The 17,655-nt window shown below is 36.4% G+C and overlaps 1 protein-coding gene across 4 annotated transcripts in view; it reads right to left on the bottom strand.

Moving 5' to 3' along the window:
* Positions 1–1,697: 1,697 nt before the first annotated feature.
* LOC123756752 (ATP-dependent RNA helicase DDX42) overlaps positions 1,698–17,655 on the bottom strand; it is a 37,914-nt gene continuing 21,956 nt past the window's right edge. Inside the window, exons 1-13 of one of the 4 annotated variants that reach the window (XM_045740049.2) lie at positions 17,475–17,610; positions 17,241–17,389; positions 15,602–15,803; positions 14,623–14,758; positions 14,087–14,211; positions 12,906–13,119; positions 12,177–12,518; positions 11,106–11,297; positions 10,336–10,494; positions 8,674–9,022; positions 7,686–7,937; positions 5,411–5,598; positions 1,698–3,856 (exon numbers count right to left, since the gene is read on the bottom strand). In XM_045740049.2, coding sequence (XP_045596005.1) covers positions 3,752–3,856; positions 5,411–5,598; positions 7,686–7,937; positions 8,674–9,022; positions 10,336–10,494; positions 11,106–11,297; positions 12,177–12,518; positions 12,906–13,119; positions 14,087–14,211; positions 14,623–14,758; positions 15,602–15,795 — 2,256 coding nt within the window. In that variant the 5' untranslated portion in view covers positions 15,796–15,803; positions 17,241–17,389; positions 17,475–17,610 and the 3' untranslated portion in view covers positions 1,698–3,751. Of the gene's footprint in view, positions 3,857–5,410; positions 5,599–7,685; positions 7,938–8,673; positions 9,023–10,335; positions 10,495–11,105; positions 11,298–12,176; positions 12,519–12,905; positions 13,120–14,086; positions 14,212–14,622; positions 14,759–15,601; positions 15,804–17,240; positions 17,390–17,474; positions 17,611–17,655 lie in introns of those variants that run through there. The other 3 variants (XM_045740050.2, XM_045740051.2, XM_069331838.1) reach the window with 3 other exon arrangements.

Raw genomic sequence — 17,655 nt, 5'->3', positions numbered from 1 at the left:
GGTGCACTTCTAAGCCTCTATGGCAATTTAAATTATCTGGTATTGTTTTCTGTCCATTTTAATAATTATAATTTTGTGACAGTTAATAATGGTAATCATTTGAAGAGACGCTGAGACAGGGTGGCTATATAGCACCATTCTAGTCGTAGGTTAAAAGTACAGTAACATAATTCTCAAATATTACTCAAGATACTGATATGAAATGAGAAATACATTGAGATGTTTCACTGAGAAGTGTACCTCATGTCATCTAATTTAAGGGGAAATGATGGGAAACAAAACTTATGGTCATCTTCAAAAGCTGGGCATTTAAAAATGTTAGAGTTGTGTAACCTAGGAGTGGAATGAAATAAATTGAGCAATAGGGGGCATGTTTCCTTTCCATCAGGCTACCAATTTGTGTTAATAAGCCAGGGCAGTAACCTTTGAAAGGAATGTTAAGTCCACAGAATATAAATTATCACTAAATATACTATACAACATGCCTAATGATGAGTCTTGTCAAACCAAGAGCTGTATGTATGTGTGCATGTATTTTAAATATCTTCTAAACTGTATATTTAATGTTTTTCATGATTGATTATATTATTAGGCTAATGATATGATGATTATTTCTTATGACTAATGCCAGTATCAATGAGCATTTATTTAGTTACATGCATTAGTAGTCAAAAATTAGTCTTTGGTATGTGCAATATGCATCCTTGACAATGTATTACAATATTCACATGCAACTGACATGCTTTAACACTGGGATATTTGGAAAAAATATAAATATTGTACTGTTATTTCTCATGAATTCCACATTATAAACTATATATATATATATACTGTATATCCTTAATGTATCTGTGAAGTATTTGAAAACCAGTAATCGACAATCAGAGACATTGGTGTTATAGGATAAAGTTATTGGCATGCAGGATAACCTGGACATCTGCAGCAATTTAATACAAAATATAATTATTTGAATAATTATAAAAAACTAGTAAGATACTTTCATAAGTGTAACAATCAAAAGTTAACATATTCCAAAGTTTCCCAATTAGATAACCACGTGCTTTCCGGACGCCACTTATCTGAACATGCCTGTTATCCCTTTTGGGTTTGTCAGAATAAAAAGTTCAATTAACTAGTGAGACAGGCAGTCTGAAGAAAAATGTTCAATAAAGATGGAACTTGTTTGCCCAGTGACCGTACATGGTGCCACTTGAGCAGTGTTCATACACTAATGGATGGCTCAGAAGATTTAAACTCTGCCATGGCATTAGGTACATTAGAATACAGTACATGGTGAAAGGCAGTCTACTGAGGTTACCTCATCACCATTAATCTTCACTTCAGTCAACCCAACACTCAGCATCCACCACCACCTTTTCCATCTACATAACAATGCTCCATCAACCACAATCTTCAAGTAGACAAGTGGATCAGAACTTCTCATATTAAGTACAAACAAAATAATGTTGAATTTATGCAACAAAATTGTCAAATTTGTTTTCCCTAGCTTTACAGGATGATGAACCACTTATCCGGACACAACAGGTTATTCATTCATTCTCAGCCCTGAGAGGTTCGGAAACCATGTGGCCCTCTACAGATAAATTTAAAAAAGCAAAAACTCTTAAATGTTTCTCACTTTGGATGCATGGTCCAGTAATGGATATATCCTCATCTTTTGCAAGTAAATCAAGACATTAAGAACAAACTTTTTAATTGCCATTTAATTGCCTCCAAAATTAAGTGCTTAATGGATATTTACATTTTTTGCAAATATTTTCTCTTAAATTGTTATTTACAGTATAAATTTTCTTTCTTCAAACAATTCTCATTTTAACTTATTTTTGTAATTTTGACAGCTCTTGGAATGAACAATCTCACCACTTGTCCGAGTTTAATCTGAGAGTTGGCATGCATACGGTATAACATGAAGTATAACTTCTGATGATTTTGGAAGAGTAAGCATTTTTGCATTACATGAGCTATGCACAGAAAGCAGTATCATGCTCCATGTGGAATTACTGCTGTGTGTTACAGGTACAAAACAGCATCAGTATTTTAAATGACTAATCCACCAGATAAAATAATTGTCCTAATTTACACAGTGAAACTAAAAGTGTAGAGTGCATATACTTGCTGTGATCACAAATGATCACAGAGTTCCAAGTAATACTTATTTCCTTTGCACACTAATAAAGCTGTTTTATCCCAGTTAAATTATGCCATTATAAGATTTATGGTATTAGTTATGTTAGAATTTAGACCCAGAATCAAGTTCATGATGTACAATAACAACCCAAAGGTGTAAAATCTGGACGGGTCGATCCGCCTGCAGAAACACTGGAGCGTTGAGAATGATAAACGATCAAAACTTGTAACAGATAAAACGTGTCTAGAATTAGACAAATTCAGACACCAGCTGCTAGTTACAATGACACTTTTTTAATTACTGCAGAGCACCAGTAACTAATTGTTTGTGAATTTTTGTTATTAACATAGCTTAGATTAGCAACAGTAAGCACACATTCACTACTGTATACAATATATTTGAATCTAAGAATAATTTGTTTATTTTTATTAAAACACATTAAAACCAAACTGATGTGTATGGTATTATCAATTATATGAAGTTCTTTCCTTTTAATCAAGTCTGAATCTGATAAAACAAAATTTCAACTGCAATCCTAGGTTTGTTGATGAAATATTATGTAGGCATATTCAAATTTAGTAATTCATACTGGAAGTACATCTTTAATGTCGTGTAGTATCACTGCTTCCTGTTTGCCAAAGTTGAAACAAACCTACTATATAAAATCCATATACAGTTTATTATTCTAGAAGAAAACCACATCTTTAATAGACTTACACTAACTGTCTTTATCATTCAGAAATCAAAACTTGTTTGAATTAAACATACAGTATTTGGGGAAATTCAGGTTTATATCATACTCCTATACACAACATAGATGATTTCTATGAGAAGAATTATACATTCACAGACATGAAGTTTGAAAAGCATCAGCATATCTGAAACAATCCAGTATTAAACCATCCATAAAACCTTATCTAGAATAATGAAATACAGCCGTATATTTCTAAATATATATATATACATATTTTGTGTGTATGTGTAGTTTTGTTATGTTTCCAGAATGCTGTATCACTGTCCATCCTTGGTTATCTCTGAAGTGGGTCTACCAGTCATCTTATTAATTATACACTAAGTTAACAGTTCTTTTACTAGCATGACCTTCATGCCTGATTTTGAGGAATACTCTCTTAAAACATATACTGCTGTGGCCACCTCTTTGCATTCACTTGATCCATGAGACAGAGCCATTGATTGGCTACGTAGATTTCATCATCGATCAATGCATCATTGGCTTTACATCGAGTGTCTCGGTAACCTCGACAGCACAGACTGACTTTTCAAGACCCATTTGCATCACAAGAACAATAAGTCATTAAACAAGTGAGGTTCAATCATCCCAACTTGGACACGTCTATAATGTATCAGCACCTCACTGAAAGCGGTGTTAAAAAAAACTCATTTCAATTTAACCACAATTGAAATTTTGTAAGAACCATCTCAGGGTTATCTGCAGGACTCTGCAAATTGAAATGTCAGTTTGTGATGTTAGTGCACGTTTTATTAAATTTTTATCATGGGGTTTCACCTACACTGCTTATTATCTAACAATGACGTCTACAAATTTAGCTATTAGATATTAAAGGAATTTTAGTTCATCGTTTAATCATCCCATCTGGATTTTCTCTTACGTTCCCGCTGTGGCGTATTTTCAACAACCTTAGCGTCACCTAGTGTCCACGAGGTTTCTGCGCTAGCTGCAGTGAACTGAAAAGGAAAAACAAAATGAAAATCAAGCATTATTAAAAGTTGTGTTCATGAAGAAAATATTTTAAAGAAATATAGTGAAGTGTAATTTAGAGTTAATAATGAAATTTACATAAATTAACCCATAAAAGCTGAATGGAATAATTTCAGAAGAATGAGGAAAGTAAGAACAGACAAGAATGGGATAAGGAGGGGTAAAAAAAAGAGAGACAAGGAAGAACTAAGAAAAACAAATGCAACATGGAAGAAAACAAGAGAATGGAAAAGAACAAAACAAGAACTGAGAAAAAATGATAGAATGAAGAAGAATGAAATACACTGAGAAGAAGTGTATACACTTGTTACTGAGAAGAAACTGACAAGAAAGAACTAGACAAATTAAAAATCTGAAAATGAACAGTTATGAATACTAATCTCTTTACATTATAATGGGATTCATTTAAGGGTCTTCAAAATCTTTAATCAATCACACAAAAGTACAGTCTGCTACTGCATATATGAAAAGATGAATTCTTACGTATAATGTACGCACATGTATCTGACACAATATTACCCTTTTATTTCTTATGACTTATTTCTACTTTTAAATCTGGAATAGAACAGGCATCAACTACATTTTTATTCAGTTCATGTGTGTTCACTACTAATGTACTGAAGGGGTACTTCTTTTACTTCTTTATATTCCTGTGACTCACTTGTATTTCAAGATTTCAACCATGCTATCTAGAATTACCTCTCCTTATTTCAAATGATATACCCTTATGGGCTCTCTTTAAAATTTTGTACAGTGTGACCAAGTCTCCTCTGGATCTCATTTACTCCATTGTTTGTACATTCAATGTTTCTAGTTTGTTCTCGTAACTTTGATCTCATAGACTCGCATCACGTCCCAAGGACAGCCCACCTCTCATGTTGTGATCTGCCCAATCTTCTCTTTCCCCCCAAAAAAATAGTGAGTGCTATTATGTCTTATCTTTTTAGTACATACCAATGCAACGAGGTCATCCATCTTGCTCCTCACACTTCTAGAGTTAGTATAGCATACCTGCAGACATCTTTTCTGTGCTGTCATATTTTTCACTACATTTTTTCATGGCAAAATTGTTTGTAATTGTTCTTATTTCCCTCCCCACCTTTTTTTTTAGGTGTCTTAATTTTCCGATTATTTACACCTGTATCAGTATACATTAAATGTTTGAAGCTTTGCATACTATTCCTTGCTATGAGTGTGCAAAAGCTGCCCCCCCTCCTCCTCCCTTGAGATGAACCTTGTCCCTTCCATACATCATGTTTTTGTCAATGTAATACTCCTAGTTATCCATAATTGGTATTGCATTATTCATGCAACACTTTTCAAGTGGTTGGTTTACAGTAATCATTCTTAACATCCACTCACTACTGGCTCTCAACCATGGCACAACACTGAAAGCAATGTTGTCAGAAATGTCACAAAAATAAAATATTAAAAATTATCAGTAACAAAATAAAATTTAGATTTGGTGATACATACATACTTTAGAAATATATATATATACATGCATATTCGAAACTAACCTGGTTCTTGTACTGTGAATGGAAAGCAGCCTTCATTGCAGCAAGGCGATTGGTAGCTGGACCTGTCATGCTAGGGTCGCCACCTCCATAGGCTTGACTGGCTGGCCCTACTGCCACACTGGCCCCGCCGCCACCGCCGCCGCCCCCCCCACCACCACTACCTACTAACATAGCATGCAAAGAGGAATCTGAATCAATTAGTTGAAGTTGCATAAACACAAAAATGCTCTCATTAAAATTTTAGGACACACACAAAAAATCCATTTTCACTGAAAAAAGATCTAGCAATAAAGTTAATTTTTGACATTTTCAACAGTATTTTCTTCTTTTAGTTCTACAAAGTATAGATGTCAAGGGACTACTGATATATCATAACAAGGTATAAATACTCAGACGATGCGTCACAATAACGTGATTGAAGATATGAAGACTAACCACACACCAGAAGATGAGATGACAGCATTTCGGTCTGTCCTGGACCATTATCAAGTCAATTGTGAGGGAACGAGGAAGGCACAGGCATTACAAGAGAGAGAGAGATCAGGAGGAGGAAATTCCTAGAAGAAAGTAGGAGCAAGGCAAAAAGGTACGGATGGGATGGGTGTAATAATGGGGTGTAAAAAAAAAAGAGGGGTAATAATGGGTATAAGAATGGGAACGTAAGAAGAGAAAGAAAAAAAAGAGAGAAAAAAGGGAAGCAGGCTTATGTTTGGTCACATTTGTTAAGAAAGGTTAGAGCATTTGAGAATGTACTGTGAAAGGGAAGAGTCAACAGCAACAAAGCCAGGACTAAGGTTCATGTTGAGTATGTTGTGTATCAAAGCAGATTCAACAAGACAGCGTCTATGAAGAGTAGAGGCAGGAAAGATTATTTTGAAAGAAGACCAATCAATAGGATGATTAGAATCCCTAACATGACAGAAGAGAGCAGTGTTATTGTTTGCAGACTTAACACTTCTTTTGTGTTCCTTAATTCTGTGGAACGGAGCAGAAGGAACAGCAAGACTGAACGCAAGCGAGAGCAGACCCGCCAGCTCCGCCTGAAACGAGGCAACAGCACTCGGCACCAAAGACAGTCCCAGAAGAACCCCGAAGGGAAGGATAAGACAACCCTATCAGAGATCGTAGTACACCTACGCAGTGATAGGAAGACCTGAAGGACCACAAGGAACCACCTACTGCCGCTGAAACAAAACACGCAGGCAGGAGACCAACAACGAAGCCACCAGTGCCCACACAAGGGACGAGAACCCGAGACAAAAAAAAACGAGAAGCGAAGACTCGAGGGGAAGAATGAACCAGCCAGTACTGGGCTGGACTGACCCGCAAGAGAAGCGGAGACGCGGGAAAACCCGCAGGATCGGACACCGAGCAAAGAAGCACCCCTAACCAAGGGCAGCAAAGAACCATAGAACAGGAAGAGGCCAACAAGGAAATGAGGACCACGAACCGAAATGCGAAGCGAAAACAGCAACCCTGTAACCCGCAGGAGCAGCACAAGCAGCCCCAGCAGGGAAGAAGGACGCACGCGTCACCGAGGCATATATGAGAACCCCAGCATGTGAACTTCACGAAAACAAAAAGAACGTTCTGGAAAGGAACAGAAAACAGAAGCCAGGACCATAAACCCAGCTCCATCCATCCCAACGAAAAGGAATTGTAGGGGCAGGAGTGGGCGAATGAAAGCAACACCCACCCGCAGGCAGAACAAGCACCTCGTATACCACATACAAAAGACCAAACCCGGAATATGCGGCCCCAGCATGGAGCCCGTACCCCGTTTGGAAAAGTGCAGAGGTAAGCCCCGAGGCCAGCCCCAGAGCGAAGAGGCACAAGTTACGAGGACAGGCTGTGGGAATGCAACACACAACACGTAGACAGAAGAGGAAGGGGAGACAAGAACACAACTAACAAAATTCCCAGAAGAATGAAAGGTAGAGAAAGATAAAATGGTGAACACAGGCAGTACACAAAGAAGGGTGAATATTCACTCTCCCATGTCATCAAATAATGATGACATGGAGAGTGAAAAGCAAAAAGGCTAATACTATATTACCAACTTAAAAAAATACAATAAAATTGAGAGGGCATAGAAAAAAGAATGGAAAAGACTAACCATAAACAACTACGTCAAATATGTACAAGAGTATTTTTAGTACTGTATAAATATGCATGCACCATTTAAGAATTTTTTTATAATATTTTTGCATCCATAACTTGAAATAACATTACTACTAAATGAAAGCTTGAACAATAAAATGGTCTACCCACTGACCTGTAGATTCACTGACTGGAGTAGACCCAAGGCCTGGACGCTCTCGGAAGCCTAAACCTCGTCCCCCAAGAGCCTTAGCCTTGCCCTGCTTGAATCGAGACTTGCGGAACCACGAACTCTGCATAGCCAACTCCAGTAGCTCAGATGGAACCTCTTGGGCAGCTCCTTCAAGGTTCCGTACCAAATGCCCTGTAAATTCTTTATCCTTATCTGTAACAAGTGTGTAAGCTGTTCCCTTTTCTCCAGCACGACCTAAAAGATCAGAACAAAAAGCAGTGTTTAGATTTTTTCCATTAAAATAATGTTTAACATTAGATATACTGTATTGTAATCATAACACAACCTATGAATTTAAGTATACCTGTACTCTAATGGTTAATTCATACTAAAAACAAAAAATACTTAATACAGAATTTGTTATTTACAAAATAACAATTGCATTAGATAATATCTGATAAAGAGTCTTACTGGGATAGATATCTATTATAATGGATGACCGGACATCTTCTAAAATAATCCAGACCGTTATCCTAGTTTATTATAAATGTCTTAAATCCAATAACTCCTGTACATCCAGAGTTTTCCTCACATTACATTATGCAGTAAGGGTTAGAATGATCTTCTTGAAAGCATTATGAATGATTGCAAGAAATATAAGGAACTTGGAAGACATTACGTAAGAGAAAATTGTTGCATTTACGTCCATTGCAAGCCTGTATGTGCCTTTATATGTGCAATATTCAGAATATTATTTTTCATTGGAAATACCAATTGTTGGTCAGCTGAAAATGTAAGTTTAGCTTGCAAGTTAAGGATTATAACACAGTACTGTAATAATGTTAAAAACTTATAAAATAAATAATAATACTGTACATGTACTACTTTATTTTCAACCTGTACTATATTTGCTTTTGATGATTTCTTATGTTTCAGCACCTGCCTTATTTTTTCCCTTACCCCTTTTGTTAATGGAGAAAGCCCTACTCACCTGTCCGGCCAATTCGATGGGTGTGTGTGTCTATGTCTCTGGCTACATCATAGTTGATAACAGTTCTGATGTGGGGTATGTCTAACCCTCGAGCCGCTACATCAGTAGCTACCAAAATAGGTTTGTCCTTCTTTTTGAAAGCAGTTATAACTTCATTTCTTTCAAACTGACTCATGTCACCATGTAGCAGAAGTGCTTCAAATTCTTTGATTACTAGATTCTTGCTTAGCTCCTCCGCATTTGCTTTCTTAGTTACAAAAATTAGCACACTGCCAGAGGACATATACTCCACAAGGTGCTGAACGAGCCAAGACCATTTATGACCAGCCGAATTCAAAACCCGAATAATCTGTGGAGATGAAGAGTTGATTATTCACTAGAAAATCAATATTTACAAAATAATGTTAAAAGTTTGAGATAACAAGACTCTAGCTAATGTAATTCTAAACAACATACCATAAGCACTAGTCCTATAATCAATCTTATTCTGTATTTTCTATCTGTGCTGTATATGAAAACAACTAGATTACATAAGATTTATATTGTATAAACATTGACCACTTCCATGCTTTTACTACACGACTAGATAATAATACAGAATGCACTGAAACATTGTAAATTATTTTCTTTTCACATTTGTGGGATGGGTGTCTTCCAGGACATGTTCAAAGATCTGGTCTCGGGGGTTGTGGCTGGTAACTTCCCCTCGCATCACAGTATCAGCTTCTTGTGCCCCATCCTTATTGCTGCTGTGTGGCTCTTAGGTGTCTGTTTACCATTTGCCTACTATTTGAAACCTTTGTCTTTGTTCTTTGGGTCCTGGTCAAAGCCTGCCACTTTGACACTCTTCCTGGAGTTTGCTGATCAGGTAAATTTTTCCCTATTTAATAATCGTTTCTCTACTGCGCAGTATTTTGATGCCTTTCCTCCATCCACAGCAACTGGCATAAGCTGCCACCGAGGAGACTAACTCAAAACGGTCATCAAGATAATTTAAATATTGCTTTATAAACACTTTCTTAGCTGCTCCTGTTTCTCCACTTTTTATCCTGGCTTCCACGAGCATGTTGGATGGCTTGGAGCTTCAAGTGAAAGTAATAGATTCCCTTAACCCTATTTTTATAAAGGGTGCTGCCATCTTGTGCCTAGTGGTCTGTTCAGTAGTTTACAGAGCAATAACTGATTTGATACAAAAACAAAACTGAATACTAGCCATCAGATTCATAAGGATCACGAATATTTTTGCTAGACGAAAAAATAAACAATATTCAGCTGAGGTAGCTGATGACACAGCAGTTTTTCGCATCATCTTAGGTATGACTTAGAAGAAATGCATACCACCCAATTTTTGGTGCCACTGAAGTTTTTGTTTGGAAATGTACTTCATCTGAAAAACTTAGTCTATTAACATGGTTGTCCATATACATCTAGCCTATCTGACCATATTATTTCTTTCTGAGAATGTGTTAGTAAATGGTTGCTTAAATCTTTATGGATGTAGCAATCTGTCAAACCAGGCCACACAATCATCAAAATCATCAGCTGGTAATATCCTGAGAAGATTATGAATATAAGAAAAAAAATTTTAGGCGAGAAACAAAGGGAACATAGTATAAACAAAATATATTAATATGTGAATTAATAACTCAGCTTTATTAATACCTGTGTGACATCCTGGTTAGCCTCCCCAAGCTCTCCTTGCACAACACGAACTGGATCTATTAGCACGTCTCGAGCCAGCCGCTCAACTTTTCTTTTGAATGTGGCAGAGAAGAGCAGAGTTTGACGGTCAGGCCGGACATGGTCACAAATGGACCTTACCTAAAATAAATCATTATTATTGCACCATGTTTTCTTCAATAACAGTATTATAGCTGTGAGGTAAGGGTCAGGAGCTGGACCTTATTCTCTACGAACATAATTAGGCGAGTACGCACACAAACCCCATAAAGAGGCACGCATGCATGTACACAATCGATGTAAATATTATTAAAGTATGAGAAATGAGTCACTGCATTAATCTAAGAATGTTTGGAAGGCAGGACTAAGAGCCTAGCTCAACCCTGTCAGCACATCTAGGCGAGTACATACACACACAAAAATGTACAGACAATATTTGGAAAGCAACATTAGAAAAAATACAAATACTGAAATTACTTCTTGAAACAACGTAAAGCAGCAAACATGTTAGTGAGGAGGGGACAAAATCCCCCTTTTCTCTGACTGACTTGGTCTGAATTGTGTGCTTATTTTTTCCCAAACTTCCCAACAATTATTCTCAAAATTCCTAAGAGCTAATAGGTCTTTGAGTTTTATGAACAATGGTGGTCTGGGGAGAGGATTGCCAAAACAATGTCGAGGGACAGTACCTACACTGATACTTCCTTAAATGGCCAAAGCCATACTACAACACTGTTAAAAAAAAAACTTACCTGTGGTTCAAAGCCCATGTCAAACATACGATCAGCCTCATCAAGAATTAGGAAGGTGACACGTTGCAGATTAGTAGCTTTCATCTTGATCATGTCGATCATTCGCCCAGGCGTGGCAACGACAATTTCAGCACCAGCTTCCAGTGCTTTACTCTGCTCCCATTTACTGCCACCACCATATGCACATACAACCTTTAAGTCAAATATAAACAAAAAAATAATAACTACAAAGTTACAAATAAATATTTAATATGAGCATATTTGCATCATGTAACACTTACCCAATTTACCAAAGAAACATCTTCAGCTATCTAAGCATAAATAACATGAAATATGGGGAAAAAAAGTTCATTGTTGAGCAATATTTGTGTGAAGGGTTGCCTGAAATTCCCTCACTAATAGCCTAACTGGGCTCCTCCTTCAATTAACCAAATGCTCAAGTTATCGGCATTATGAAGTCACATTGTATCAAAGAAAAATGTAAATTAAAACACTTTAGATTATAGCAAATTACTATTGTAGGCAATGTCACTAAATGAAAACATAAAATTAAAAGTACTGTACTCTATTTGATTAACCACTGCACTGCGCAAAGCGCCTTTAGGCGCTCGGAGAGTTGTGCTTTTTGTTTTTTAATTTGGCTATATTTTAATGTTTTTTAATGTTTTCATTACTATTTGTGTTTTAAAATGGAAATAGTTGACTTTGGAAAAATTTTGACATTAAATTTACCTGAACATTTGTAAAAATAACAAAAATATGTCCTTGACAATGGCACCAAGACGTTTTTGCCGAAAATAGGTGAGCAGTGCAAGGGTTAATGCTTCCTGAACAAAATATTTCAAAGATAATGGTTATCAAGATAATGTTTATACATAGATATGTATTCAATTACAGGTACTTGTTTTAATAAAAATATTATAGTCAATAATTGCCAAAAACTACAAATTTTAGTTTTATCAGAAATATAGTTGCAAAGAAGAGATCCAATCCCAATTAATCCAAATTAATGGGGCTGTCCTGTACTGGGCAGATTTCACAAAATAGAAAGTGTTCGTCATTGTAACTCACCTGGATATTATACACCTTGCCAAATCTTCGAGCTTCCGTATAGATCTGCTGTGCCAACTCTCGGGTAGGGGCCAAAATGAGACCAATTGGTCCTTCTTCTGGAGCCAATTCTCTTTGGTCCATAATATGAACCAACATTGGCCAAATAAATGCAGCAGTCTTACCACTGCCAGTTTTTGCAATGCCAATAGCATCCCTTCCACTCAATGCAATTGGTACTGCCTGGGACTGAATAGGAGTGGGTTGAGTGTAATCTGATTTACGAATGGCCTTCATCAGTGCCTCATCAAATCCGAAGTGACCAAAACTGGTCACTGGCTTGGGGGCATCAAAACCTGTAACCTGTAATACAGAGAAAATGTTACAAAATAATAATTATCTGTCTATATCCTACTTCATACACTGTAAGGTAGAGGAAATCTCCCACTACGTATGCTGTATATGGTCATTTCCCCACATTTCACAACTTAATTTTTCTAGCAAAAGTACAACTTGACTCAATCATTCTACATAACCTCTAAAATTATTTATATTTATTTCAAGCAATCTACACTACACTTTATTTTTTATCATAAATGTATCATAAACATACGTCCTTACCACTACTACTACTGTACTATTGAATATACTCAGCAAATTAATAAGACTTACAAAATAACACATTATGATGAACTAACCACCACATACAAAAAAGTTAATGAACATTGTCAATACCTAGCAACTGTTTACCTTAATCCCTAGCTTGTTTCTCAGTTCATGAACCTGAGACGGCCCTAGCGCAGCAATATCCTCGTGCTCTTGATAGAAGTTTTTCGTAAAATCTGAATACTCAAAAGTAGAATGGTCAATAGGTGGGAGCGGATCTATATATTTGGGTTTCTTAGGAGCAATAGGGTTTCCATCTTCATCATATTCGATCTCATCTTCACTATCTTCTTGTTGCCTGTAAAATATGCTAGGGTTTTTAACATGTTAACAAAGCTACTAACAAAGATTGAGGCATAAATAGTTTGCAAGACTAATAATTTATTTTAAATGTGTAATTTGATAATGCATATTCGAATGAGCATGATAAATTTATATCAGCAAATTTTCTTTTAATATAAAACGACAAAAAGATTGAATGAAAACAAATCTTTATCTATTTATTTCAACCATACTAAAAATCTAAACCAATCATGGTTATCTCCTCTCGTCCTTAAAGATCATATGCAATAATAAATTAAATTTTAAATGACCCAACCCCACACACATGAAATGCAATGAAAGTGACAATGTTTTGGTCACAATGTAGAGAAGCCAATATAAGGCAAGAGAGAGAAGGCGAGATGAAAGGAGATTAGTGAAGTAAAGCATGAAACCAAAGCATATGGCAGGTCTCTACGAGAAGGAAAATCTAAATAAAATAAGCAGGAAAAGGGGAAGAAAAACATTTCTCTTCCAATAAAAATATAAAAAAGATGGGTGTGTGATGATAGAACCTCGCAGAGAAACTTTGACAGCAGCTGGATCCTCCTGGGAGTATGGTATAAGGACTATAGATATACTGTACTATACTGTACATTATATAAATGTATTTATTGCAGTACAGTACTGTATTTATTTAGATGATACAGGTACAAAAACCATAGTGTAAATTTTCTCAAACTGCAAATGCAATACACGAAGGAAGGGAAGCAAACAATCAGGAGAAAGAGCTCAGCCATTATGACTATATAGCACCTGGAAAGGATCAGGAAAAGGATTTGGGATGGGACGGTTGGAAGGAGTGGTACCCAACCACTCAGATGGTTAGGGATTGAACACCGAACCTGCATGAAGCGAGACTGTCGTCCTACCATCCAGCCCAAGTGGTCAGGCGATATATGAACATACTGTAACTTCAGGCACAGTAAAATATTATAGCTCACCTTCCAGCATTGGGGTTTTCCTGTATATATCTGTAGTAGGACTCTTCGTCATCCTCCTCGTCTATGTCATCACGTACCCCTTTTATTTCTTTTTTGTCTCCTGCACCTTTTTTAGTTCTCTTAACCTGTACAAGATATAAATTAGCCATAAATATCTATCCATATCTAGAGAATCACATTCCACTTACACAAAAAATACAATACCATTTAAAATTTTTAGTAACCTTGAAGTCTATTATATAACAGAAAGATTCAAAACACTGATAAAACTCTCAATGCTTTGTTCATTATCAATGTACAGTACTACAGTTACACTATGCTTTGACGTTCATTTTAAGAGGTATATAATGAATCTAATTATACCCACAAATATCCAAACATGCCAAGTGCTCAACTCTGATACTACTCAAAACAATAGTTTTAAACTCTAAATTGTGCAAGACAAGTTTGTTAGGTGGATGGAGTACATCAGCTGCTTTGCTGGGAGTTGGTACTTTTATACACAGCTTACAACTTGGAGAAAAAAAATACTGCACCTCCTGTTCAATGCCAGCCATGAAAGCATCCAATGGATCTTCATCAGAATCCGAGGAATCCTTTCTTTGAGGTCCTGGGCTACCCGGGGCGGGCTGATATGCTCCCTCAAAGCTTTCATCCTCATCGTCAAAATACCTGTTAAATTTAAGACTGTTAACTTTGTATCTGCAACAATAAAGGATGAGATTGAGGCCACCCTTCCATATTCTCCCCAAGTAAAGATCAATTGCTGCCTACCCCATGCAAATGGGATAATGATCCTCATGATGTTAGCTCTGGAATGATGATGGAAAAGGAAATATAATGGAAGAAGCTTTTAAATTGACATTAATTTTAATTCAAGCATCTATTTTGATTTGATATGATAATCCCTTTGTCTTGATATTACAGAATATTACATACAGTAACACCTTATTATCAGCATTTCAAGCATAAAAGGTTCTTGAATGTGGACTAAAACAATTAAGAGTACTGCACTGTTAATTTAAATCACCGAGACTGAATGTGCTATTATTAATGTAAAACATTAAAAAGAAAAGGTGAAACTTTTGAAATGTCTGAGGAGCAATACATTATGTAGGTAAAGCCAGGAGGAACAGGATCAATATGTCTTACGAGGTAAAGTTTTCCAGAAAACACACGGGCCTTCCCAGTGAGAAACATAATAAAAACATAATTGTTAAAACGTTTTGACTATTGCTGATATTTCTACTTGCCACCAGAAGGCCAGAATGCAGAGCTGAAAAAAAAAAAAAAAAAAAAAAAAAGAGTTCAGCAGGGTCACTTAGTGAAAAGCAACATTCCTGCTTGATGGGGTTCTGGGAGTTCTTCTACTCCCCAAGCCCGGCCAAAACAGAACAACTTACACGGAACAACAAGGAACAACTTACATGGAACAACAAGGAACAACTTACACGGAACAACAAGGAACAACTTACACAGAACAACAACAAGGAACATTCAGAAGGAACAACTTACTCATCTTCATCCCTCGGTCTTTTGCGGGGTTGGCCATAGCCACAGCCTCCAGAAATTGCATTTTGGCTAATAGCAGTCATTGTATGATAGCCATGCTTGCTAAGGGTTGCATTGGGTGGGGGTGGGATTGCCTCTTGTTTCCTGGCAAATGAAAAGCCTCCAAAGCCAAACCCTCGACCTCTATTGTAGCTCATTGTTTAAGCTGAAAATAAAATAAAAAAATTATATTTACAGCAAATACAGTACTGTACAGTATACAAAACTTTTTTACACCACCAAATAATTAGACAATTCTCTTATTAACCATTAGGGATTCATGCACTACAGTTAACTTCATCAATTTATAAAATATATAAAGAACTGGACTGTATAATGTAATATCAAGTACATAGGCCCATCCTGTTCAACTCTATTTGGATACACGCCCATAGAGTGAAGCCATATTAGTCTAAAGCATTGTGTAACAAAGGAGTAAAAACTATGCTTCTGGCACAATAACACTGGTTGTTTTACCATTGAATTCTTATTTTAAAAATTTAATAGGCATACAGATAAAATAGAATCTTGTGACCATTTTGTACACCAAAAGCTATACAAAATTCTTCAAATACAGTAGTCTCAACTTATATCATGAATTAGGTTAAATCATGTTTTAAAGCCCACAAGCAAACTATCGGCTGTACGATGGGATATAAGCTACTGTCTAGGCTACTGCAGATGATTCCCATTTCAAATTAGTTTTAAAACCTTACCTTACCTAACCTAACTGTACCTCATTATACATTAATAATGTATGAAGCATATTGTTCAACAGCATTGCTGTAGATTTTTTACAAAACAAAATATACAGATTTTAAAATTAAAATTTATTAATAAAATGTCCAGTGGGCAAGACTGCACATTAGAAACATGCCAACTGGAAGCAGTTCATACCTCCTAGGTATTGTGTGCTGTTTTGAAACAAGCGAATGAAATGTAAATTAAATTAACAGTGCACTTGGTGCAAAAACTAAACGGTAAGGCCAACAAGCAGTATGAAATCCCTTGATGACATACCTGTACATCCATTCTGGTCCAGATTTTATTCTACTAGTTTCCAGTAGATCACTTAAGAATGCAAAGGCTGGATGAAACATATGTATGAGAAATATATCCCCCACTGAAATTTAAATGAACCCTTTGGCATTCACAGAAACAACACAACCTAATGCAGGCACAAAATACAATCTGGGACTGTACTGTCATCAAGATTAAATTGAATAAAAGTGAACCATTCATACACAAAATGTGTACATTTTCAACCAAATATATTATAAAATCTTACTACACTGAAAAACTATGTAGTCTAGTGCTTGATTTCTGGCTGAAAATCAAATACTGTACCACACTGAAAAAATTTTGTGAAAAGAACGTCACTCTTTAAAAGCAAACTTCTTTCATTACAAATACCTAAATACTGAGACCCCTAACTCACCCACTTTCATAATTAACCAATTTTTTCTATATATCAGTTCCTATAATTAGTTTCCTCTCGTGTTATTTTCAGTATCAAGACCACTCGCGATTTCGATGTAAGTTAAACTCAAGCTGTGAGCTCAAGACAAATGACCTATTGTTTTGGCTAATACAGGAGACTTACCGAGTGTCTCCTATGTGGTGGAGGAGCCAGAGGAGACGAGAGGAGGAGCCAGAGAGAGAAATATTCCTCGACAATAGAGCAGCGCCTCGGCCGCTCCACAATCAATCGTTGTTTACAATTGTAGCACCCGAGCCAACACTGCCGTCTCTCTACCGAAAATATTAATTAAATTAAATTAGTCACATATAATGTACATTTACACCATCTGATCTATAATTAAAGATAATAATTTACCTCGTGAACAATGAAGTCAAAGTAATTAGTATTTTCAAGATCTTTGGAAGCACCGCACATGTGCGCGGCTGCATATGGCGTCCAGCCTCGGCAACGCTCTTTTAAATTGGTCTTTGGTGAGGGAGCTGCAAGGAGTAGATGGCACTGGCGAGGGGCACTGAGTACGGCTGGCTGGACACTC

This window comes from Procambarus clarkii, chromosome 26 (assembly GCF_040958095.1).
Source record: "Procambarus clarkii isolate CNS0578487 chromosome 26, FALCON_Pclarkii_2.0, whole genome shotgun sequence".
Classification (NCBI taxonomy): domain Eukaryota; kingdom Metazoa; phylum Arthropoda; class Malacostraca; order Decapoda; family Cambaridae; genus Procambarus; species Procambarus clarkii.
The sequence above is the reverse complement of the archived record's forward strand: the minus strand, read 5'-3'. Positions and strand labels throughout refer to the sequence as shown.